The sequence below is a fragment of the Cherax quadricarinatus genome, chromosome 2 (genome assembly GCF_038502225.1).
Source record: "Cherax quadricarinatus isolate ZL_2023a chromosome 2, ASM3850222v1, whole genome shotgun sequence".
Classification (NCBI taxonomy): Eukaryota; Metazoa; Arthropoda; class Malacostraca; order Decapoda; family Parastacidae; genus Cherax; species Cherax quadricarinatus.
In genome coordinates this window covers 60,359,723-60,386,823 of record NC_091293.1, presented here as the reverse complement: position 1 = coordinate 60,386,823, position 27,101 = coordinate 60,359,723, and the positions used below count along the sequence as shown (strand labels likewise).

The 27,101-nt window shown below is 41.1% G+C and overlaps 1 protein-coding gene across 5 annotated transcripts in view; it reads left to right on the top strand.

The window, feature by feature from the left end:
- Positions 1 to 27,101, top strand: part of LOC128701146 (probable flavin-containing monoamine oxidase A) — a 165,196-nt gene that overhangs the window by 80,334 nt on the left and 57,761 nt on the right. For all 5 annotated transcript variants that reach the window (XM_070088586.1, XM_070088600.1, XM_070088593.1 and 2 more), the window contains exons 5-6: positions 6,641 to 6,797; positions 16,005 to 16,120. In XM_070088586.1, the coding sequence (XP_069944687.1) occupies positions 6,641 to 6,797; positions 16,005 to 16,120 (273 nt within the window). The remainder of the gene's footprint in view (positions 1 to 6,640; positions 6,798 to 16,004; positions 16,121 to 27,101) is intronic.

Sequence of the window (27,101 nt, the reverse complement as noted above, 5' to 3'; positions counted from 1 at the left end):
CCCATCGCTCTATATCTAACGTGTGTGCTATGACAGCTTGGTCTGGAGGATGTGGATGGAAGATGTGTTCCCATATGTCTTTGAAAATGTGTACAGCTTCAGCAGGGTCAGTGATCTGTCTTTGTTGTGATTAATGTGTCTAAAACTTGTGGATGTAGGGGTGCCTGCAAATCTCCGAATGGATGACCAGAATGCTTTGGGATCTCTTGTACGCTGAACATCTGTTGTGTTTATGATTGATTGCCAATGTCGGGCATGGTCATCATCTAGGCTATAGATGATATGTATGCGTAAGATAGTTAGGTCCTATCGGATAATGTTTAGTCTGTTTTGGTTTGCTAGGAAACGGTGTCTGTAACAGGTGAGCAGTCGTTTTGTTCTTTTTGAAGAGCGGAAAGAGTAACGTACTTTGTAGTGTCATGGGAACAGCCTCTGCAGCGGATTGGGTAATTGATTGTTGAATGCGTTGAATTTGTGTGTCTGTGTCTGATACTGGCCTATTGTCACAGTTGTGTGTGAGATCAAGAGTGTTAAGGCGTTGTTTGAACACATCCCAATCCGCCTGAGAGTAAGCTGGAGAGGGGCGAACCGAAATGAGTATAGGATTTGAATAAATCTGGAAAATGACAGGAATGTGGTCAGATCCAGAGAGCGGTCCAGGTGTTGTGAAATGGTGTAGGTGAGTACTAGCTCTGTTTGTGAAAATTTTGTCAGGGGTGCCTTGGCCATTATATGTAAAGACTGGAGAAGTAGGGTCCAAGGTGTACGAGATGTTTCTGTGTTACAAGTGTATGAAGTTGCCTACCATGCAAATTGATGAGTTGTCATGGAAGACAGTGCGTTTGGCATTGAGGTCAGCAAGGAGGTAAACAGGGAGATGTGTGTGATTAAAAAAAATGGTTAAATCATGAATATTAATGTTTTGGTTGGGTCTGGTTTAAGTCGTGTAGAGGATGATGGGACCGTGTGTATCCTGTGTGTCTGACACGCTGATCATCACGCACACACGTGCTGTTTAATAACACGTCTGGTTGTTCAGATTCAGCGAGGTCAGCAAGAATGTGTTTGTTTGCATTATAAGCTCGTATGGGCCATGGTTGGGGTTTCTTGATGATGGGGGATATAAGTCTTTCCTATGTTTATCTGGATAGCCCATCGTGATTGTACCATCAGCTAATCTGGTCATGATCGGTTGTGTGTCTCTTCTACGGTTTCTGGATTCAGGACGGGGAGGAGAGGATGGGAGGGGGCGGGAGGAGGTGGGACGAGAGGATGAGGTGGGACGAGAGGAAGAGTTAGGAAGAGAAGAGGGGAAGGACAAGGGTTGGTTTATTAAGTGGTTAACTGTATCCAAACAAGTGTTGAAGTTGGGAGAATCAGTATAATTTGGTTTCATAGTAGGAGATAGAGACTTCTGAGAGGGAGAACGAGAAGGACGAGTAGAGGCAGAACGAGGTTGAGATCGTCCAGTGCCGGAGCCTGAGCTGGTAGGAGTGGGAGGAAAGGATTGTGGCATGTGGGAGGGAAGAGAAGGATCTACCTGAGTAGAAGCATGAAGAGGATTTTCTGGAGTGGATAGAGAGGTGTTAGGAAAAGTATCGTCCTTGGGAAGAAAGAAATCAGGAGGGAAAACAATGGGGTCAAAATTGTTGACTTTTAGAAGATCATTTAGCATCGTGGGATAATTAGCATTTTTGAATGCTTTGTGACAGTAGACAGCAGTGAGTACAATGGTCTCAAGGATATTGGATTGTTTGGTGGGAGAAGGAGGCGTGGGAAGGTTTGGGCAGCAGCAGCATAGGAAGGATAAGCTGTAGAGGTGGAAGCAGAAGGAACAGAAGTTTTAGTTGGTAAGTGGATGAGGATGTTGACTGTAGTTGTGGGAATGGAGTCAAGACTGGGTTTGGAAGGTTTAGAGGTTGGTCTTTTCGTAAGGAGGAAACATGTTCAAGAAGGGCATTGGAAAGAAGTAGCAGAATGTGCCTGAGAGCAGTGCAAGCATTTGGGAGGGTTGGTACATTTCTGCCATGTGTGGCCTGGAAAAGAACACTTGGAACATAGCTGTTGCTTGTTACAAGCATTCTTTAAATGACCAAACTCAAGGCATTTGTAGCACTGATGAATAGGAACATAGTTAGGGAGAAACTGTGAAGTAGGTGAGAGAAGGAAGTAGTTTGCTCGAACACCATGTTTAAACAACATATCAGCCTCAGCTGGAGTAGAACATCTGATCTTAAGAATGTTGGTACGTTCAGGGTGAAAAAGTTCCTCAACTGTGACCTGGTTTTGTGAGGAGATATCAGTCATCAAAGCGTCTTTGTCTTGGTTATATTCGTTAATTAGCGAAGAGTCTACAAATTTTGCCACGACTGTGCTCCTGGCCCTATGATCAGGAGCCCAATCGATAGCAAAACCTGTCTGAGAGAGCTTGTCTCGGACATCCTTACTGGTAGAGGTCATAATTCACTAGATTAAGATTTACTTTACAGCCAGTATTTGTCTTGAAAATGTTTATCATGTGAGCCTGGGTAATGTTGAAAAATGTGGAAGCATAGTCAATAGTATCCTTATCATCTTTAGAATACTTTAGCATAAGGGCCATTGTCGGAAAGCTGGGTCTCTGTGCAGTTGCCATGATGACAACAGCACAGGTAGGGATGCTGCATAAATCGTTGGCGTCTATGGGGCGTCAAGTGTATAGTTCTGAAAGGACATGTTTGTGTTGTGGAATGTACACCTGCCAAGATGAGGCTTCCCGTGCATAAATCACAAGGAATCCAGCCACGGGCACTGACCAGACGAATACTCCCACCGACGCAGGAGCAAGTCCAGCCGATCCAGAAAAAAAAAAGAAAATCTTAGAGAGGAAAGAAAGGTGCTGGTGTCTCCAGAGCGATGTAGTCAAGCCGATCCACTGTGTGGGGATCTTTAACCACCTCAATGAAGAAGGCTTGACTTGCCTCTAAGGAGATTATGGCACAACAGAGCTAAACCCGTGTCACACAAAAAGATATTGGTTAAAAAAAGCTGTCTTATTCTTAGAGATGCTGTCACAACCGAACATGGGTATGGGTAATGGTGTGCCAGTGGATTACCCATACACAAAGTGCAGAGGTGTGGAAGTGTAGCTTGTGAAACAATGTAGCCAGCAGACGACACCCAGTTAGGATGAGGTGTGAATACTTCAACCAGCTGCAGGAGTGCAGAGGCCAACGGTCTTCCCAGGGGCAAGCAGCCAGCGACGCAAAGAATCCTGGAGCCAAGATGAAGAGTGTCCAGAATCAACCAATAAGGCAAGGTCTTCTTGAAACATGAAGTTCAGTGCAGTTTTCCATCAATAAACTCAGCAAAAGCCTCTCCCAGCACTGGGATCGCAAGGCAACCAATCAGGAGCAAAGCAGCCAATCGGGAGCAGGAGCGTCTGTCCAGTGCGGAAGCTAGCAGTGGAAACCTTGTTCTTGAAAAAAAAATAAAAATATGAAATCAGTTATGGTTGTGTACATCTTACGTGCAGACGCAAAAGGAAAGCTGACTAATATGAAAGTTAGAACTAGGATACAAGCGCACTGTGTAGTATTACAGTGTTTTCCTTAATTTATTTGTAGTTTTTGAGAGGAAGCTATGAAAGATCTGAAAGTTGATTTTTTTTTTTTCTGGTAACAGCAATGGCCTTTAAGGTTAATGTTTATTTAAGATGGTTGTATTTCAGAGTTTGGACTGCAGGGCTGCCAACAGTGAGGCCTCTGCATGAAACATGAACAAGTAAACTTTTGTATGCAGTGATGCACTGTTGCATCAGCATTAATTTATAATTGATATTTGTGAGAAATTATGTGCATGCGGTTCATAGGCATTAACCCGAATTCTTACATGCATATAATCTGGGCCAGGTACAACTGATGGTAGTTGTACCTCGGAGACAGGTGAACTTCAGGCACAATGGGTCACAACATGAACCTCCATCATGGCCAGGTACTCCAAACTACTCACACAAAGTTGGACCTGTCAGTAATTATTATCATTTAATAAAACCAGTAACAATGGAAAATTATAGATTGTGGACTGTATAAGTTGATTCTTGACCTGAATTTATAGAGTTACAGGGTCCACAAGATTTATAGACATTTAATATGGTGCAGAGACTGGGTAAAATTTCTCACTTCGATAATATTATCACCCTAATTACAAATACCAAATTTTAGACATTAACTTACCACAGTTATTGTTGATATATCACATCCTAATGCTTCCGTATCTGATATATGCATTGGCCAAGGCAGTATATACTGCTAATTAAGGGTAAGCATACATGTGGTGAGCTTCATTGAAAATTTGGCGTCCTCTTATTTTTCATCCACACAACTATATTGTAGTTGTTCCCACGAAATTGGTACAATTATCACAACCGAGGATGTTAAAGTAAGTTCTAATCCTCGATTCCAGTCGTTACCACCATTTTCAGCCTCGATGACACTAAACTATTCCACCAACTACACAACCACTACTACTTCGCCATATTGTCTGCGTCTTTCCTCATGTATTCCTCCGCGACGCTGGTCCCCCCCCCCTTCCTCAAAATTTCTCGAAGGGGTCCAATTAGCGTCACAATTTTACACACATTATATTGTTCATTTACACTTATATACTTAACATTTAGGAAAATTATAAAAAGAATTTCCACAGTATTCGTAAAATAAAAATATGTATGATTCAGGTGCTATGTTATTATATAACTTTTAGAATAAACCATCTGCAAAATATTATTACTGACATGAGAGTAAGTAAACTGGAGCCTGTAGGATTCATGTTAGAATAAGTGAGTGATAACTGAGAAAGACATTAGTATACACCAATACATAAAGGTGGTGACCCTACAGACTTAAACAACTATAGGCCAATATCAAACTTACCATTGCTATGCAAAATCTTTGAGAAACTCGTGCACAGGAGACTACATGTATATTCATTTATAACGGCACAAAACATACTCAACCCCTGCCAATTTGGATTCAGGAAAAATAAAAGCACTAATGATGCAATCATAAAAATGCTAGATCTGCTTTACACAGCATTGGAAAATAAGGAATATCCACTAGGAATTTTTATTGACCTAAGAAAAGCTTTTGACACAGTAGACCACGACATCCTACTCCACAAACTTGACCATTACGGTGTAAGAGGCCATGCGCTTGCTTATTTCAAATCTTACCTTACTAATAGGTATCAGTATGTCACCATTAAAGACACAGCATCAACAACACGGCCACTTGATACTGGAGTTCCGCAGGGAAGTGTCCTTGGTCCCCTGCTCTTCCTCTTATACATCAATGATCTTCCAAACGTATCCCAACACCTGAAACCCATTCTCTTTGCTGATGACACGACTTATGTCATCTCTCACCCTAATCTTGCCACCCTCAACACCATTGTTAACGAGGAGCTGATCAAAATATCGACTTGGATGACAGCCAATAAACTTACGCTTAACACTGACAAAACCTACTACGTATATTATGTTTGGTAGCAGAGCAGGAGATGCACAAATTAACATTAAGATCGACAACACTCTAATTACCAGACATAATGAGGGCAAATTCCTAGGCCTATACCTTAACAACAACCTGAATTTCAGCACCCATATCCAACACATAACCAAAAAAGTATCCAAAACGGTTGAGATCCTCTCCAAGATAAGATACTACGTGCCGCAAACTGCCCTTCTCACACTATACCACTCACTTATTTATCCATACCTCACCTATGCTATTTGTGCTTGGGGATCAACTGCAGCAACACACCTAAAGCCAATAATAACCCAACAAAAAGTTGCAGTAAGAATAATCACTAAATCCCATCCCTGGCAACACACCCCCCCACTCTTCATAAATCTAAACTTACTCCCTGTTCAGTACATCCACACTTACTACTGTGCAATCTACATCTACAGGACCTTAAACTCCAATATCAACCTTGACCTAAAATGCTTTCTTGATAGTTGTGACAGGACCCACAGGCATAACACCAGACACAAACATCTCTACGACATTCCCCGTGTCTGACTAAACCTTTACAAAAATTCAATGTATGTCAAAGGCCCTAAAATCTGGAACACCCTACCTTAGAACTCTAGAACTGCAGACACATTCATCACCTTCAAAACTACCATTAGAAAACATCTTATCTCCCTGATACACCCTGTTTACCTGGAGTTTACCTGGAGAGAGTTTCGGGGGTCAACTAACTACACGAATACCACCTAGTGGTTCACACTTACACTCACTCACCCATTTGACCATAAACAGAAATATTAATCTCAATCTTAAAATAATGAATCCTGTGATACTCCAATACTGAAACTATGTACTATGCCAAAACAAAAGCATTCACATTGCTAAACTCACAAACTAGTATTTAGTCACTTAGCCATAATACCAACTTACCTCATAATTTGTAATATTTTAAAATTAAGAATTAAACTAAGTCTGCCCGAAATGCCTAGCCATGCTAGGTGTTCTAGTGGTACACTCTGTAATCATTATTTTACTACATGTAAACCACACAATAACCAAATTCTGTAAACTCAGCATTGTAATCCTTATAGAGAATAAACTTTGAATTGAATTGAATTGAATTGGCCCAGGTTGAACGCATGGCTGCCAGGGTGCCCATCACAGACCCTTACAGTAGCCCATATGCTGCCCAGCTGGACGGGGAGACAGTAGACACATTCATGAGGAAACACATGTCCTGTGAGGCTTCACTGCAACTAATAGATGTTGCCTGCAAGGCTGCATTTGGTAAGTTAATTAATTAGACACTTGTGCTATAAAGATTTGCTCCTGTATGTTAGTTACTTTTTTTAACGTGAGACGGTAAAAAACATATTTCTCACCTGTCTGTGGGGGTGACTGAATTAATGTAACTTCTGAAATATGAGGTAAATGAACCTTTCATTTACAATAGGACTGAGACTTTTTGTGTTCCACACTTAACGATATTGACACTTTAGAAGCAATTATGAACATTGATCTGCAGTTACAGTTATTTCAAATATTAATTATTTTAAAAACTTAAATAATAATTGAAAGGGCTGACTATGGATAGTGTTGAGGTGGTTTGGGCACCTATTATGGAGAAGAATAAGATGACCAAGATGATATAGTTGAAGTTTTGACAGCAAAGATTAAAAACCAAAACCTTGTCATTGTGGTTGTATACAAGCCTCCAGATGCTACTTCCCAACAATTTAAGGACAGCTATTTTAAAGTGGCTAGTGTCTGGAAAATCTTCCAACCCCAGCCCCAAATATTTTGTTGCTGGGTGATTTCAACTTAAGACATCTAAAATGCAATAATGTGGTAAATAGTATTATAGTGGAAATAGCCCCAGAAAGCAGCTAAGATAAAAATTCACACACACACATGATCTATTAAATCTCTGCAACAAATTCACCTCAAGCCAGCAATTATGGTGTCCATCGACACCATGCCTAACTCTCCTAGGGCAGGGTAGGTGCCTGAGCCCGAGCTTGCAGCTCACAAGACTGCCATTCCCATTAGCCCCCTTGGGGCAGGGATGGCAGACCAGAGAGGCCTAGCCTCTCCCTATGAGCCCCGTGAGGGCGGGGAATGTGGCTAGGCCTGGGGACAGTTGGTCCCGACGATGAGGAGGTACTTGTGCCTCCTCCCATGGCAGACTTAGGTCTCAGACACTCCCTAGACAGGGAGCCAAGGGCGAGCCACCACTTGGAAAAGGCCCGGGCCGGGAGAATATCGGGTAATCTTTAATAATAACAATAATAATAATGGAGTCAACAAGACAGGAAAATATGCTTGACCTTATTTTTACTAATAATGATCTGGTATGAAATGTAACAGTATCAAAGACAATACACTCAGATCACAACATAATTGTAGTACAGACATGCATGCGCAGGGTTCCTGACCAGCAAAATGAGATTAAATATGAGGGGTGTCTTCACCTAATTCAACTTCAGTTACAGAAACATCCAGCGGGATCACATTAACCATGTCCTAAACGAAACACGCTGGAAAGTTATTCTAAATGAAATGGATCTGAACCTGTGCTTAGAAAGAATTAACTCTGGCACTCGAAGTATGCTCATGGTACATTTTCCTAAGAGAAAGAATAGAAGATGTAAACTAGAGATACTCCCTCTACAGGCGAAAGTGAAGAATCGCAGAGCTGTTCTAAAGGGCCGGTCTATCTGAAATACAAAAGGAGGCACTGACCAGAGGAAAAAGAAAATATTGAACTTAAGCTTAAGGAGTCATACAGGAAACACACACAAAAAAAAAAACTTAAAGCAATAAATAAAATTTAAAGAAACCCCAAATATTTCTTCTCTTATGCCAGTTCTAGGGCAAAAATCACATCCAGTATCGGGTCTGAAGGTCACGACTTTCGTTCTTGCACCTCAACTGCTGCTCCCACCTGCGTCAACTGTAAGAGTGACCACCATACTCTGGGAGCCAAATGTCCTGTTTGTAAGGAGATCCTTTCAAAGAAACTAAAGGAAGACCTGAAGAAGACTACAAGAAACTCTCCTACTTATGCTGCTATAGCTAAGCTACAGACGACCACCACCAAGGTTCTACAAGCCACTCAGCAGCCTCCACCACTCACCGCCTCTCCTCTACCAGACAATATTTCAACAAAATTCTGTTCTTATGACCAGAGCCTTTGGTAAGATGGGTAAGGATAGAAATATTGGAAAAGGGTGGGAGGGAGGAGTGAGGTAGGATATAAAAGGTAAGTGGCCCAACCACTTTGGTGCAATTTGAAAAGTGTATGTGAAATAATAGAATATTCTTGAAGGGGTTTAATACTAACCTATCAGAGTCAGATATTTCAACAAAATTCTACTACTGCATGATGTATGCACACATGCAAAATGCAGCTAACCCGGGTTGTTTCAATACAACTATGAATGATATTCTTGCCCTCATTCAACTTCCCAGCTAGTCCTGCTTCAGCCGATGTTTTGAAGATAATTCTAAAAAATCGTCAGCTTCGAGGCACCAGATGACTTGCTAGATATGTTTTCTGCAGAAGCTACCCGCTCTACTTCGCAATCCACCAATGAGAGACCGCCGCCTCCTCCAGCCACCACTGCCAGGAACCAATCAGAGCCCTCGCTGCCCCAGGTGCCTCCACCTCCCTCCACCAATGAGAAACCACCTCCACCACCAGCCACCACATTTGTCAAGACACGAGCAGCGTCCTCGTCTTCCACTAACACTAAACCTGTCAAAGCAACGACTTCGCCTGCCTCTGACTGATGATGACTGTCCCACCATCTCGATACCTGGAATCACTTTCTTCACCACTCGTCAGTTTCTTAATGAGCTGATTCCCCGGGTGTTAGTCCGACTCCTCAAGAATAAACATACTAAGTTCGTCTGTAGTCCCGCACATCCTATCACCCCTGCCAAAATGATCAGTATCCTTACTGCTCCTGGGATACACCCTGATCACCCGATTGAACTTGTCCATCTCTCAAGATCGAAGTTCTTGTCTCTACGCTCTGGGTCAATAGCATAACGGGCCTCCAGCCGACTGTCACCTGTACAACTCCTCATGCGTGCTGCCTTCTGACCTTCCCAGCTCCTGCCGCCGCCATCGCCATCCCCTCCTTGTGATCCAAGTACCGACGTCTTTCATTCCTCTCCATCTACGCCTGCAGTACCTCGGTACCACATGCACCAAAGTGGTTGGGCCAGTTGCCTATGTTTCTCCTCTCCTCCATCCCATCCTTTTCCAGTATTTCCATCCTTCCTCATCCTTCTTCCTTCCCATCTGGAGTTTACCTGGAGAGAGTTCCGGGGGTCAACGCCCCCGGGGCCCGGTCTGTGACCAGGCCTGGTGGATCAGAGCTTAATCAACCAGGCTGTTACTGCTGGCTGCAGGCAAACCAACGTACGAGCCACAGCCCAGCTGGTCAGGTACCGACTTTAGGTGCTTGTCCAGTGTCTGCTGTATAGCCTTTGTGGCTTAGCGCTTCTTTTTTACTATAATAATAATTGTCCAGAGCCAGCTTGAAGACTGCCAGGGGTCTATTGGTAATCCCCCTTATGTATGCTGGGAGGCAGTTGAACAGTCTCAGGCCCCTGACACTTATTGTATTGTCTCTTAACGTGCTAGTGACACCCCTGCTTTTCATTGGGGGATGTTGCATCGTCTGCCAAGTCTTTTGCTTTCGTTGTGAGTGATTTTCGTGTGCAAGTTCGGTACTAGTCCCTCTAGGATTTTCCAGGTGTATATAATCATGTATCTCTCCCGCCTGCATTCCAGGTAGTACAGGTTCAGGAACCTCAAGCGCTCCCAGTAATTGAGGTGTTTTATCTCCGTTATGCGCGCCATGAAGGTTCTCTGTACATTTTCTAGGTCAGCAATTTCACCTGCCTTGAAAGGTGCTGTTAGTGTGCAGCAATATCTCACGACAGCTCTGGTCTTCTTCGTGCTTCTTGTTTTGTATCATATCGTTGTTAGTGAAAATGAGGTCCAGTGTATTCTCTAGTCTTGTTGGCTCTGTCACAGACCGGGCCGCGGGGGCGTTGACCCCCGGAACTCTCTCCAGGTAAACTCTAGGTTATTTGCTAGTTTAAGGTGAATTTGGTGTAAAGATTTAATAGCTCATGTGTGTGTGAATTTTCTGCCTGCTGGGGTTATTTCTGCTAAGACATTATTTATTACAGTCCTCCATTTTAGGTGCCCCAGTAGCAAGATGTGTGGGGCAGGAGCTGAAAGATTTTCGAGACAGTGGTCAGTTTTTAAAAGTTGTTCTTGGAATTGTTGGGAAGTTGCATTTTGAGGCTTGTATACAACAACAATGACAAGGTTTTGGTTTTCTGTCTTTACTGCCAAAACTTCAACTACATCATTTGAGGTGTTGAATTGTTCCAAACAAATGAGCGACTCTGTGACATACAAGCCAACCCTCCCTTTTTGCCTGTTTACTCTCGAGTCTCTATAGGTTGTAACCTGGGATCCATATTTCGTTGTTAAAGGATCCTTTACCTGGGGCTCTGTGAAAGCTGCACACGTTACGTTTGATTATGTGAGCAGTCCACTGGTTAAAGTAATTTTGTTGTTCGTTGCTGACTAGACCCTGTATATTTGCAAAAATAAATGTCGTATTGATGGTATGTATATGTGTGGGCGGGGGCTTTGTTTGCTGGCACTAATATCGGTTGTTTTGGAGTGGAGGCCACTGACTTTACCTCCACTCTAGAAGTGATTTGAGTTGGTATAAGATTTGTCATTTCTTGCCAGCTTTTTATCTTCCTGGCACTAAAACACCTCCATCACTGGAGTTGTTTTGGTTACCCTGGTTTGTTGACCATAGTCTGAGTGATCAGTATCTTCTTGTTCCTTTTAGGTGGTGTGCCTGACAGTATATGTTGTAGCATTGTCTTTACTGGACTGAAGATCGACATACTTCATGGTGGAAAAAATTACTGAAAGGAGAGTTACAGTCTCCTGTTTTTATGTGGGCGCAGTATTTTCTGGGATGGTCAATAGTGCACATCCTGGAGTATGCCTGGAGAAGGTGTCGGGGGTCAATGTCCCCGTGGCCTGGTCTGTAACCAACCTTTATGATGGCTCAGGGCCTGCTCAACCAGGCTGTTACTGTTGGCTCCACATAAACCGAAGTATGAACCACAGCCCGGTTGGTCAGTTACTGACTTTAAGTGCATGTCCAAAGCCTTCTTGAAGACAGCCAGGGGTCTATTGGTAATCCCCCCTATGTAAGCTGAGAGGCAGTTGAACAGTCTTAGGCCCCGGGCATTTATTGTGTTGTCTCTCAGTGTACTCGTGGTGCATCTCCTGCCGAGTCTTTTACTTTCATTGGGAGTGATTTTCGTGTGCTAGTACCAATCCCTCTAGGATTTTCCAAGTGTATATTATCATGTATCTCTCGCCTGCATTCCGGGGAATACAAATCAAGGGACTTAACCATTCCCAGTAATTTAGGTGCTCTATTGTACTTACGTGTGCCGTGAACGTTCTTTGTATACACTCCATGTCAGCAATTTTGCTAGCCTTGAAGGGGGCAGTTAGTGTACAGCAGTATTCGAGCCTTGAGAGAAAAAGCGATTTAAAGAGAATCGTCATGGGCTTGGTGTCCCTAGTTAGAAGGTTCTCATTATTCATCCTATCATTTTCCTAGCAGATGAGGTAGATGCATTGTTGTGGTCTTTGAAGGCGAGATCCTCTGACATTATCACTCCCAGGTCCTTCACAATGCTTTTTTGCACAATTGTATGGTTAGAATTTCTTGTATACCCTGATACATTTTTAATTTCCTCAAGTTTTCCGCATCTGAGTAGTTGAAATTTCTCCTCGTTGAACTTCATATTGTTTTGAGTGGCCCATTCAAAGATTTAGTTGATGTCCGCTTGGAGCTTCGCAGTGTCTTCGATGGAGGTCACTGCTATGTTAATTCGGGTGTCATCCGCAAAAGAAGACACGGAGCTATGGCTTACATCTCTGTCTATGTCAGAAATGAGGATGAGAAATAGAATGGGAGTGAGCACTGTGCCTTTTTACTATGGCTGCCTGGGACTTTACTCTGTTTACTATTACTCTTTGTGTTCTATTTGTCAAGAAGTTATAGATCCATCTACCAACTTTTCCTGTTATTACTCCGTCATGCATTTTGTGTGCTATTACACCATGGTCACACTTGTCAAAGGCTTTTGCAAAGCCTGTGTATACTACATCTGTATTTTGTTTATCCTCTACAGCATCCAGGACCTTGTCGTAGTGGTCCAGTAGCTGGGACAGGCAGGAGCGTCCTGCTCAAAACCTGTGTTGCCCTGGGTTGTGTAATTGATGGGTAGCTAGGTGGTTGGCGATCTTGCTTCTTAGAACCCTCTCAAAGATTTTTATGATATGGGATGTTAGTGCCCTCTTTGTGGAGTGGGGCTATGTCTGTTGCTTTTAGTGTGTGTGGGATGACCCTTGTGTCCATGCTCCCTCCATAGAATGCTGAAGGCACGCGATAAGGACTGCTTGCAATTCTTGATGAACATGGAGTTCCATGAGTCTGGGCCTGGGGCAGAGTGCATGGGCATGTCATTTATTGCCTTTTCAAAGTCTTGTGGAGTTAGGATAATATCTGAGATTTTTGAGATGACCAAATTTTGGGTTTTGTTCATAAAATATTCATTTGGCTGTCATCTGTGTATGACCCATCCTGCCTAAGCAGGGGCCCAATACTGGATGTTGTTTTTCCTTTAGATTTGGCATAAGAGAAGAAGTACTATTTTGTTTTTTTTTTCAATTTCCTTTATGGCTTTTAGTTCTTCCTGTGATTCTTGTCTCCTGTAAGATTCCTTCAGTTTAAGTTCGATATTTGGTAAAGTCATATTTCTGGCAATGAGCATCTGGGGGGACTGCAGCTCTGCAGCTCCTATGGACGAGCCGCCACTGTCTCCAACAGTATCACTATTTTCTACCTCTGTACCTCTGATGGTTGAATATAGACAATCAGTGTAAAGAAACATGCCACACCCAATGTTTCTACCCTCTCTGGGAATTGAACCCAGACCCTCACTGCGTGAAGTGAGAACTTTAACCCCCATGCCACGGGGCACCATGATATGCTTTGTAGATGAATGGTTCAGAGAACCGACATGTTGATAAATTAGACACATGTGCAACTCTTGGGTATCTTTATTGAGGAAACATTTCGCCACACAGTGGCTTCATCAGTCCATACAAAGGAGAATCTTGAAGAACAGGAGTAGAATGAGGTAATCAGTCCCTCAACCTTGAGTCGATGTGGTCAGTCCATCAATCTTGAATAGAATACGGCATACGTGCGGAGAAGGAGCTTATAAACCGTTAGTAGGAGAGGTGCAGCAGTCATAGGTGGTGTCACATTTGTTCATTGTGGAAGTAGGTTGTGCCCAAGAATTAGGCAAGCGAAGAATTCCCAAGTATTAAGATCCCAAGAAGTTGCAGTGTCTGACAGGTTTGTAGATGAATGGTTCAGAGAACCGACATGTTGATAAATTAGACACATGTGCAACTCTTGGGTATCTTTATTGAGGAAACGTTTCGCCACAGTGGCTTCATCAGTCCATACAAAGGAGAATCTTGAAGAACAGGAGTAGAATGAGGTAATCAGTCCCTCAACCTTGAGTCGATGTGGTCAGTCCATCAATCTTGAATAGAATACGGCATACGTGCGGAGAAGGAGCTTATAAACCGTTGGTGGGAGAGGTGCAGCAGTCATAGGCGGTGTCACATTTGTTCAATGTGGAAGTAGGTCGTGCCCAAGAATTAGGCAAGCGAAGAATTCCCAAGTATTAAGATCCCAAGAAGTTGCAGTGTCTGACAGGTTTGTAGATGAATGGTTCAGAGAACCGACATGTTGATAAATTAGACACATGTGCAACTCTTGGGTATCTTTATTGAGGAAAAGTTTCGCCACACAGTGGCTTCATCAGTCCATACAAAGGAGAATCTTGAAGAACAGGAGTAGAATGAGGTAATCAGTCAGACACTGCAACTTCTTGGGATCTTAATACTTGGGAATTCTTCGCTTGCCTAATTCTTGGGCACGACCTACTTCCACATTGAACAAATGTGACACCGCCTATGACTGCTGCACCTCTCCTACCAACGGTTTATAAGCTCCTTCTCCGCACGTATGCCGTATTCTATTTTAGATTGATGGACTGACCACATCGACTCAAGGTTGAGGGACTGATTACCTCATTCTACTCCTGTTCTTCAAGATTCTCCTTTGTATGGACTGATGAAGCCACTGTGTGGCGAAACGTTTCCTCAATAAAGATACCCAAGAGTTGCACATGTGTCTAATTTATCACCATGATATGCATATAGTAATTGTAACATAATTAAACACAAATGCATTAGAATAAAAATGCAATTAAGAAAGATTCATCGATATGATTTTTTTCCAGTAACAACTTGTACCTTTCACTGTCAGCCTTACCTTCAGTTTCTTCACTTTCCTCTTTATCCATGGATTCGATATCTGCAATTTCAGTTATCCACAGTTTACCTTGGCCCAAAAATAACTTAATTTTGCTTAATGGGATTTACAGGTTTTGGGTATTGTGTGGTTTACATGTTATAAAATACTAATTACAGAGGGGGCCACTAGGACATGTAGCATGGCTAGGCATTTCGGGCAGACTTAGATTAATTCTTAACATTAAGTCCTTACAGATTATGGTATTAAGGCTAAGTGACTACATCATAATTTGTGAGTTTAGCAGTGTGAATGCTTTTGTTTTGGCACAATACAAGGTGTCTATATTGGAGTATCATAGGCAAACTTATGACTAGTTAGGATTTATTATTTTAAGATTAAGATTAGTATTTCTGGGTTTATAGTCAGTGGGTGAGTGAATTTAATTGTGAACCGCCAGGTGGTTATGTAGTTAGTTGTCGGGGTGTATCAGGAAGATAATATGTTTTCTAACTGTAGTTTTGAAAGTGATGAATGTGTCTGCAGTTCTAGAGTTTTCAGGTAGGGTGTTCCAGATTTTAGGTCCTTTGAAATACGTTGAATTTTTGTTAAGGTTTAGTCGAACACGGGGAATGTCATAGAGATGTTTGTGTCTGGTGTTTTGCCTGTGGATCCTGTCACAACTATCAAGAAAGCATTTTAGGTCAAGGTTAATATTGGAATTTAAGGTCCTGTAGATATAGATTGCACAGTAGTAAGTGTGGATATGGGGGACTGCTGTATATAAGCATCCAAATCACATTACTGTATGTTATACAGTGGTCTTTAATATTAGGTTAAATCTGCCCGAAATGCCTTGGCATGATAGTGGCTTTCTTTTTACCAATCATATTATGTAAACACACATTGTGACCTTAGCAAAGAAAAAAATTCAATTTTTTTATTTTTTAATATCATGTTGATTAAGCAGAGAAAAATACTTTAATTAGAGAAAAATTATGCAAAACATTCTTACACATATATTTATCATCAGGGACGGATGCCACACGGATGAGCATACTGTTCTTCCTTGCGTATGCCAATGCCGCTGGAGGAGTGTTGAAGGTGTTGGAGACAAAGAAGGATGCTGCACAGGAGTCCCGTGTTAAGGTTAGAGTAAAGCAAGCCAGATTACATTAGGACCAAATATTTATATAAATTTTTAGTCATACCTGGAGTATGCCTGGAGAGGGTTCTGGGGGGTCAGCACCCCCATGGCCAAGTCTGAGGCCAGGCCTCATGATGGATCAGGGTTGATCAACCAGGCTGTTACTGCATTAATAACTTTTCTGCTGCTGTCTTCCCCATATGCATTGTGGTAACATTTCTGAAAGATTAGTTCCACATGGGAACTGTTAGGAAGTAGCATTTCATATTAAATAAAAAATATTTGTTACTGTGTCAAAATAAAGATACTGTGGTTAGTTTATGTAATGAAAAATGATATACATAATTGATTGTTAGGTTACAGATACCTCTGAGAATTTTCCCCACCATTATATATAAACCTGCCAAAAAAGGAATGGCACCATCCTACAATGCCAGAAATCTCTGACCTTGCATTCAATTATAAGCATTAGAACAAGTGACAGCAGGTCATTTTATGAACTTATTCACATACGGGCCTACCCTGACAAAGCATAGATATATAGACTACCAATGACAGTCCAGAGATCAGTTTGTTCTGTAATGTTGTACCCTTTCCATCTGCAAACTCAAGGTACCATACATATTTAAACCAGGAGAAGCTCCTGCTGCTGTGTAAAGGCAGAATAGGCCCAGACACAGAAAGGAATTCATACAATATATTTTTCTTCCTTTTCTGCAGTATGTAAAATGTAGTTTACATGTAATAAAATATTGCTGAGCACAAGAGAAAGCCACTAGCATGCAGTGCATTTCAAGCAAATTAATCCTAAAGCTTACAGACTGCCTAAGAACTGGACATAGGTCATTGAGTAGGAGTTTTTTTTTTTTTTTAAATGTACAAAAAAAGTGAGGTAGCTCAGTGAACGGTAGTTCATTTTTAAGTGTGCATTAATATAAAACAGAGAGGTAGCTAAATTAAAATATGTAGTACAATTTTAAGTATGCATTAATACTTTAGACTGAGTCAGTGATCTTAATTGAGATTTCATAAGCAGTTTCACGTTGGCTCTGTGTCTTCAAGTTATGGAACGATTATTAAGAGATGGTGAAGAAACAGGAAGTTAATCGGGTTTCAGTAGCATTATAATGGCACAAGATGAGTAATTAATTTTCTGTGGAAGTTTGAGAATGACTAGAAGAACACGGGTAGAGTTGGATGAGCCTTTTTTTTTTTTTTTTGTATAGCATAGTGTTGGGTTAGTATTGTTTGAGAGAGATGAGGTGAGTTTTAGCTAAAAATATTTAACCCGCAAATGGTCCAAGCAGATCTACGTTCACATGTGAAGTGCTGCAAAAGTAGATCCAAGTTTTTTTTACATATTTTCAAATATAACAAAAAAAAAAAGTAGATCAAAGTTCTTTTACACATTTTCAAATGTAGAAAAACAAAAAGATCTACTTTTTTTACATTCTTTCAAATGTTGAAAAAACGTATATATACGTTTGGACCGTTTACGGGTTAAGGACCCAGTCACAAGACCCTTGGATACCTGAAGAAAACATGATCCCCAATTGAGTAACCATCACCAGAGTCTTTATTCAGGTAATAAGGAAATAAATGCAGTTATAACTAATTTTTGTTTCTTTACAATTGTGTGGGTATCTCATACCACTGCATACCCATCATTATACAGACCATGGTCAATATTTAGAGTCCTTTGGAGTATGTTGTAATGACACAGTGAACTGAATGACTATTGAAATGGTGTGTGTAGGTAGAAAGGGCACAGTTGATGTAGCTTCAGAAATGACTATTTTTACAGGAGGACTTGGATGGATTAAGCAAGTGGATTATAAGTGACATGTAATAAAAATGGGTGAAATTGAAAACAGTTCTACCATAGAATACAGATTGTGCACCAAACACCAGAGACATCAAAAAAAGGGACTTAGGAATCATCATTGGCAAAAGTGTCACTGGAAAATTACACAAATGATGAAGGGGAAAATGCCTATATAACACTGATCAACTTCAGAATAGTATTTAGATATGGTGTCAGGTTGGAGAATGGCTGAAAAAGCCATTTGCAACATATGTTGAACAAAAGTTTAATATGCATCATTAGTTTGGTGTTCAAAACCATTTTAACAAGTTACAAACAGTTCAAAGATAAGCTACAAAATTGCTTACAAAGTGTAAGTTATGAAGAAAGGCTGGAAGGCATTGGCTGATAGGAGGAAAAGGGAAAACAAGATCACATTCAAGATAATAAAAAGAATACAAAATAATTGACAAGGAAGACTTGCTAACTTTATCAACTAGCATAACAAGTGGTCACAATAATAAACTAATAAAGAGTTGACAAAAGGTCATTGGAAAGTTACCTTGTAAAGTTCTCGCTTCACACAGCAAGGGTCCGGATTCAATTCCCAGTGAGGGTAGAAACATTGGGCGTGTTTCCTTACACCGGTTGTCTATGTTCCCCATCAGTACAGTGGGTACCTGGGTGTTAGTTGACTGGTGTGGGTCGCATCCTGGGACAAAACTGACCTAATTTGCCCGAAATACTCCGCATAACAAGTGTCTTTCTGTATAGTAGTATGTCATTGATGTCTGCTAGGCCTGTATACCTTTTACATATATATACTTATAGAAATGAAGATATTAATTATTATTATTATTATTATTATTATTATTATTATTATAGATCAGTAGAATAGGATACAAGTTGAAGTAGTGAGTCAGGAGGGTAGAGGTAGTGGAGATAGTTTGAGAGCATTAAAGATAATGATAGAGATTTTATTTCTTTGCAGTGTTTACAATATGTGATTACAGTTTTGATATGTTAAGTACAAAGAAAGCCACTATCATGCTGGGGCATTTTGGGCAGACTAAACCAAATGCTTACAGACTACTTAATACTAGAGATATAGAGAGTAGTAAAGTTTTATTGTAGTACATTATTTTTCTTATTACAACAGAGGTAGCTAGTGGTTTACAGTACATATTATTGAATTTATAGTTGAGATGAAGTATATAAAAATTAAAGTATTACAATTTAGCACAACTTACAGTAATGAAATTTAAATAATTTTAAGTTTGAAGTAATGCTTAAATAATTGAGCAGTTGTAAATTATTTAGGAGTTTTTGAGTTACTGGTAGGTGATAACATATAGTGTTTGTCTGGTTGATTTTGGGTGATGAGGTGATTTCTAAGTAGAACCTTAAATTGATTTGCAGGCAGGGGCCCTTTTGTATGTTCAGGCAGTGAATTCCAGATCTTCGGGCCCTTTATGTGCATAGGGTTTTTGCATAGGGAGAGATGGACGTGAGGGATATCAAAGTGTTTTGTGCCTTGTGTTATGACTGTGCATTCTGTTGTAGTTATCAAGGAGGAGTTTGAGAGGAGGGTTAAATTTGGGTATAATGTTCTGTGTATGTAGTAGGCCATTCAGGGGTAAAAGATATTGAAGAAACAGGAAAAATAAATGCACCAGCAGTGAATGCAGCTACAACAAATCCTAGCAAACAGAAGTACAATCTATGTAAATACTATGCCTTGGGTATCTGCAGGCACAGTATATCTGGTAAAACAGGTGGGACACTCACCTTTGACCATCCCAAAAAATGCCGCACCCACATGACAACAGGAGAGTACAGCTTCCCTTTTTGCAACTTATTTCACCCAGAAATGTGTCACTCATCAATCCATGAAAGAAAATGCTACAATGCATACTGCCAAGCACATCTTCTAAAGGGGACTAGAAGATACAGACCAGCCAGACTATGGGAAACAAAAGAGAGGAGCCACAACCTCTCCAGGGACAGAGGTTTTTTAGGGCCAGAAGGGAAAAAAGACTGGCAAGAAATGACAATAATCCTACATCTGAAAACACTTATGGAGCAGAGGCACAGACATTGGCCTCTACCCCAGAACAACAGATATTAGAGCCAGCAAATAAAACCCCCCTAAATTCCACCAATACAACATTTGTCTTTGCAAACATACAGGGTCTAAAGCCGTCAAAAAACAACAAAATTCCCTACATCAAGAGTCTGCTCATGGAGTCAGATGCAATGTTTGCAGCATTCACAGAGACCCACATTAAGGATCATTATGACAGCGAAATATGGATCTCAGGTTATAACCTATTCCAATGCGACAGACTAAACAGGCAACAAGGGGGAGGAGGGTTGGCCTGTATGTCACAAAGTCACTGTGCACAGAACCACTAAACACCTCAAATGATGTAGTTAAGTTTTGGCAGTAAAGATCGAAAACCAAAACCTTATCATTGTGGTAGTATACAACCCTCCAGATGCAACTTCCCAGCAATTCCAGGAGCAGCTTTAGAAAATTGACCACTGTCTGGAAAATCTCCCAACTCCTGCCCCAAACATCTTACTACGAGGAGATTTCAACCTGAGACACCTAAAATGGAGGAGTATAGCAAACAGTGTTTTAGCAGAGATCACCCCGGGAGGCAGCTCAGATGAAAATTCACACACACACGAACTATTAAATCTCTGCAACAAATTCACCTTAAACCAGCAAATAATATAGCCTAAAAGACTAGAAAATACACTGGACCTTATCTTCACTAACAATGACGATCTGGTACGTAATACAGTGGACCCCCGGTTATCGGCCGGTTTGGTTATTGGCCAACTCGATTATCGGCGGGTTTTTCGGCGCCCAGTTATCGGCCGTTTGCTCGGTTATCGGCAGTTTTGGATACGTCCATCCGCCGGCTGGGGCAGCTTGCGCTTCAGTTTGGCTTTGTCTCTCGGTGGCTGAGGAAACTTCTGCTCATACATCCAAACGTTTTGCTTGTTTACCATTGTTTTTAGTGGTTTTTCTTGCAGTGCAACTGTGAAATAAGTAAAGATGGTTCCAAAGAAAGTTCCTAGTAAAGTTCCTGTGGTAAAAAAAGTGAGAAACACCATGGAATTTAAGCATGAAGTGATAGAAAATTTTTAGAGTGGTATGAAGGTGATGGAACTTGCCAGGACGTACAGCAAGAATAAATCAACAATTACATCCAACCTGGAAAAGAAAGAACAAATCAAAGATGCTAATGTTGCAAAAGGAGTAACTTTTCTAACTAAACAAAGGCCACCAATAATGGAAGAAATGGAAAAGTTATTATTATTGTAGATTAACCCTTTCAGGGTCCATCCCGTAGATCTACGGCTTTACGTTCAGGGTCCAAACCGTAGATCTACGCCAGGAGCTCGGCTCACTCTGATCAACTGTTACATTTGGGCCTAGATATGAGAGAATACATCTATGTGGTATGTGTGCACCACATAAAACAAATCCTGCAACACACTGTGTATAATGAGAGAAAAAAAACAGACCATGATTTTCGATTAAAAGAGCGACTTTGCAGTGTTTTTTCATGTTTTTTATAGTTGTATTTGCGATTTCTTGGTCTCATTTGATAGAATGGAAGACATATTACAGAAATAAAGATGATTTTGATTGGTTTTAGCATTGGAAATGGCTTGAAACTGAGCTCAAAGTAGCGGAAATGTTAAATTTTTGCCGATGTTTAAGAGTAAACAAACGACCTCACACGTCTAATACATGCCAGCTGGTGGGTCTAATATACATTCACAAATGTGATGATGATATTTATACAATTATTACAGTATTGTATAACAGTAAATCTTCTATTTTTTGGTGTGAATAAAAATTCATTATGTGAATAAAAAATCAAAATGGAATTCATTTGTAAAGCCTCAAAACGTAACTAATGAACAGAGGAAATGTTAGTTTAGTGCCAGGAATACCTACATTGTTTATTCTGGACCCTATTTTGAAATTGGAATATTTTGAACTTTGTGTTATTAAATTGGCCAAATTACCAATTTCCCATCACTTTATTTTGTAATTAAAACAGTTGACTTGGAGATTTCTTATGCTCAATCGATAGAATAGAAGTAATACTAGTGAAATAGCTAAGAATTTGGTCGACTGGAATAATGTAATTGGCCTAAAATGGGAGTCAAAGTCGGCAAAATCGGCAATTTGTAAGTATCGCTGACACATCAAAATTCGCGAGAGCATAATTTCGTCAATTTTTCATCAAATTTCGTACTTTTTGTTTTATTACCTTCACAAAAAAGATTCTCTACCATTTCATAAAAAAAAATAAAAAAATTTTTTTTTTTAAATTCTTGAACACTGGGGCACCACTTCAGATTTTGGCCTTGGACCCTGAAGGGGTTAAGGAAAAAGAATTAGTGGGAGAGAGTGTTGTGGAGTCAATCCTTTGTGAGAAGGCAAAGCAATTGCATGAAGGTCTTGCAAAGAAAATGCCTGGAACAAGTGCTGCAGTTTGAACTCCGCTTGGAGAAAACTGGCCAGATTGTGTCCAAGAGAGGGATTTTGAAGAGTTTGAAGCTGACCCTAACCCTGTGGACTCTATTGTGGCACTGGGGAAGTCCCTGGGGTTGGAGGTGAGTGGCAAGGATGTGGAAGAGTTGGTGGAGGACCACAGGGAAGAGCTAACCACTGAAGAGCTGCAAGAGCTTCATCTCGAACAGCAACAGACTGCAGCTGAGGAACTTGCTTCAGAGACGGAGGAAGAGGGAGTGAAGGAGTTGCCTTCTTCAGAGATTAAAGAGGTATGTGCAATGTGGACTAGGGCACAAGCCTTTGTAAAGAAACACCACCCTGACAAAGCTGAAACAAGCCATATCTGCAACATGTTTAGTGACAAAAGGCTGTCCCATTTCAGGGAACTCTTAAAGAGATGCCAGAAACAGAGCACTCTGGACAGTTATTTTGTGAGACAGGGGTCCATTGACTCAAGCTGGTCCTAGTGGCAATAAAAGACAGAAGGGAAGTAACCCCAGAGAAGCCTTTGCTACCTAAAGTCTTTATGGAAGGGGATTCCCCTTCCAAACACTAACTCCTCCCTCTTTCCTCCTCCCTATCTTCCAGAAGCCAGCATTAGCCTTCAGTAAAGGTATGTAATTCTTACATAATTGTTAAAAAAATTATTTTTTTGTGAATATTTTTGTTTGGAACGGATTAATTGTATTTCCATTAATTCTTATGGGAAATATTAATTCAGTTATCGGCCATTTCGGCTATCGGCCGACCTTCTTGAACAGATTATGGCTGATAACCAGGGGTCCACTGTATAACTGTATCAAAGACAATTCACTCAGATCACAACATAATATAGGTACAGATATGTATGCACAGGGCTCTGGACCACCAAAATGCCAGCAGTCATGAAGGTCTCTTTATGAAATTTAATTTCAATAACAAAAACATACAGTGGGATCAAGTAAACCATGTCCTAAATGAAACAAGCTCGGAAGATTTCCTAAACAACACAGATCTGAACATTTGCCTTGAAAAAATGAATTCTTTGGTTCTTGAGATCTGCTCAAGACACATTCCATTAAGAAAAAGAAAGAGAACATGTAAACTAGAGAGGAGAGATGTTCCCTATACAGACAAAGGCGAAGAGTCACAGAGCTGCTGAATGGGGTCAATATATCTGAAATACGAATGGAGGCACTAGTCAATGAAATTGCAAATATAGAACTTAAGCTGAAGGAACCTTATAGGAGACAAGAATCACAGGAATAACTAAAAGCCATAAAGGAAATTGAAAAAAAAAAATACTTTTTCTCTTATGCCAAATCTAAGGGAAAAACACCATCCAGTATTTGGCCCCTGCTTAGGCAGGATGGGACATACACAGATGATAGCCAAGAAATGAGTGAGATACTAGTCTCAATATGACTCAGTGTTCACCAAGACACTGCCCACTCTAAGGGTCAACAATCCAAATGAATTCTTTATAAACGAAACTCAAAATTTGGTCATCCCAAAAATCTCGGATATTATTCTAACTCCACAAGACTTTGAAGAGGCAATTAATGACATGCCCATGCACTCTGCCCCAGGCCCAGACTCGTGGAACTCCGTGTTTATCAAGACTTGCAAGAGGCCCCTATCACGTGCCTTCAGCATTTTATGGAGAGGAAGCATGGACACAGGGGTAATCCCACACACACTAAAAACAACAGACATAGCCCCACTCCACAAAGGTGGCAGTAAAGCAATTGCAAAGAACTACAGACTGATAGCACTCACATCCCATATCATAAAAATCTTTGAGGAGGTTTTAAGAGGCAAGATCACCAACCACCTACATACCCATCAGTTACACAACCCAGGGCAACACGGGTTTAGAGTAGGTCACTCCTGCCTGTCCCAGCTACTGGACCGCTATGACAAGGTCCTGGATGTTGTACAGAATAAACAAAATACAGATGTAATATACACAGACTTTGCAAAAGCTTTCGACAAGTGTGACCATGGTGTAATAGCACACAAAATGCGGGATAAAGGAATAACAGGAAAAGTTGGTAGATGGATCTACAACTTCCTGACAAATAGAACACAAAGAGTAATAGTAAACAGAGTAAAGTCCCAGGCAGCCATGGTAAAAAGCTCTGTTCCACAAGGCACAGTACTCGCTCCCATTCTATTCCTCATCCTCATTTCTGACATAGACAGAGATGTAAGCCATAGCTACGTGTCTTCCTTTGCAGATGACACCCGGATCACCATGGCAGTGACCTCCATCGAAGACATCGCGAGACTCCAAGTGGACATCAACCAAATCTTCGAATGGGCCACTCAAAACAATATGAAGTTCAATGAAGAGAAATTTCAACTACTCAGATATGGAAAACTTGAAGAAATTAAAAATGTGTCAGGGTATACCACAAATTCTAACCATACAATAGAGCAGAAAAGTAATGTGAAAGACTTGAGAGTGATAAAGTCAGAGGATCTTGCCTTCAAAGACCACAACAATGTATCTACCTCATCTGCTAGGAAAATGATGAAATGGATAATGAGAACCTTCAAAACTAGGGATGCTAAGCCCATGATGATTCTCTTCAAATCACTTGTGCTCTCTAGGCTGGAATACTGCTGTATACTAACGGCCCCCTTCAAGGCTGGCGACATTGCAGACCTGGAGAGTGTACAAAGAACTTACACATAAGTGTGATAAGGCACCTAAACTACTGGGAACGGTTGAAGGTCCTTGATCTGTATTCCCTCAAATGCAGGCGAGAGAGATACGTATATGATAATGTGCATTTGGAAGGCCTTGGAGGCATTGGTACCAAACCTGCACACAAAAATCACTCCATATTAAAGCAAAAGACTCGGCAGGAGATGAAACATTTCCCTGATGAAAAGCAGGGGCGCCATGAGTACACCGAGAGACAACACAATAAGTGTCCGGGGCCCAAGACTGTTCAATTGCCTCACAGCATACATAAGGGGGATTACCAGTAGACCCCTGGCTGTCTTCAAGAAGGCACTGGACAGGCACCTAAAGTCAGTACCTGACCAACCAGGCTCTGGTTCGTATGTCAGCTTGCATGTGGCCAGCAGTAACAGCCTGGTTGATCAGACCCTGATCCACCATGAGGCCTGGTCTCAGACCGGGCCGCGGGGGCATTGACCCCCGAAACCCTCTCCAGGTAAACTCCAGGCACAGTGAAATGTGTTGTATATGTATGTTTTGTATATTATAATATAATATCTCTATTTTTTGTACATGTACATGCACATGGTATACATGCCTAGCTGACATCAGTGACATACAGTGGACCCTCACTTAACACCTTTAATCTGTTCCAGAGAGCTTGGCTTTAACCGATTTAGCTTTTAACCGAATTAATTTTCCCCATAAAAAATAATGGAAATCCAATTAATCCGTTCCAGACACCCAAAAGTATTTAACAAAATCATTTTTTTTACATGAAATATACATTTCCCTACACAGAAAACAATGATACATGCACAATAAACATTACTGAAATGACACTTACCTTTATTGTGGAATTGTTGATGAGTGATGAGACGGTAGGAGGGCAGTGGATGCAGGTCTGTCCACATCTTCGAATATTTGTGATCTCTGTGTTGTGAGCACACTTTCACCTTTTGCAACAACAGCTTTCTTGATTGCCTTTTTGTTGCGCAAGATGGTAATGATGGTTGAATGGGGTTGTATAACTTTTCCAACTCCGAGATACTCACTCCACTCACATACTTTTCTATTATCTCCTTTTTTCATTCAATAGTACACCTCACCCTTTTTACCACAGGGTTGGCACTAGAAGCTTTCATTGGGCCTATGGTGGCTTATTTAGCAGTTTCAGGCACTAAAAACAATGGAATAATGCAAAATATATCACATGTAAGCGTGCAACCATCCTCAGCACGTTCGGGACGAAAGCTCCTAACCAAGTTTTTAGGTGTTATCCAAGCCAATTTTTTTATGCCAAAGCGAGGCGTTATCCGATTTTGGCATTATCCAATGCAAGTGTTAACTGAGGGTCCACTGTATTACTATATAGAAAGCCCCTTGTTATGCTGAGCATTTCAGGCAAATTAGGTCAGTTTTGTTCCAGGATGCGACCCCCACCAGTCGACTAACACCCAGGTACCCATTTTGAACTGATGGGTAAACAGGGACAGGGACAGCAGGTATCTTATGAAAACACATCCCTAATGTTTTCCAGTCGTACCAGAAGAGATTCAAACCCTGGACCTCAGTGTGTGAGCTGAGTGCACTAGTGATCGAACTATGGGACACCTGTATTAAGCAAGTTTAGGCTCTTAAAAAGCAGCTGAGTGTGTTGCCTGGTGCAGGAGTTGGTAATCAATCCACTAGGAATTTTTATTGACCCAAGAAAAGCTTTTGACACAGTAGACCACGGCATCCTACTCCACAAACTTGACCATTATGGTATAAGAGGCCATGCTCTTGCATATTTCAAATCTTATCTTACTAATAGGTATCAGTATGTCACCATTAAAGACACAGCATCAACAACACAGCCACTTGATACTGGAGTTCCACAGGGAAGTGTCCTTGGTTCCCTGCTCTTTCTCATATACATCAATGATCTTCCAAACGTATCCCAACACCTGAACCCCATTCTCT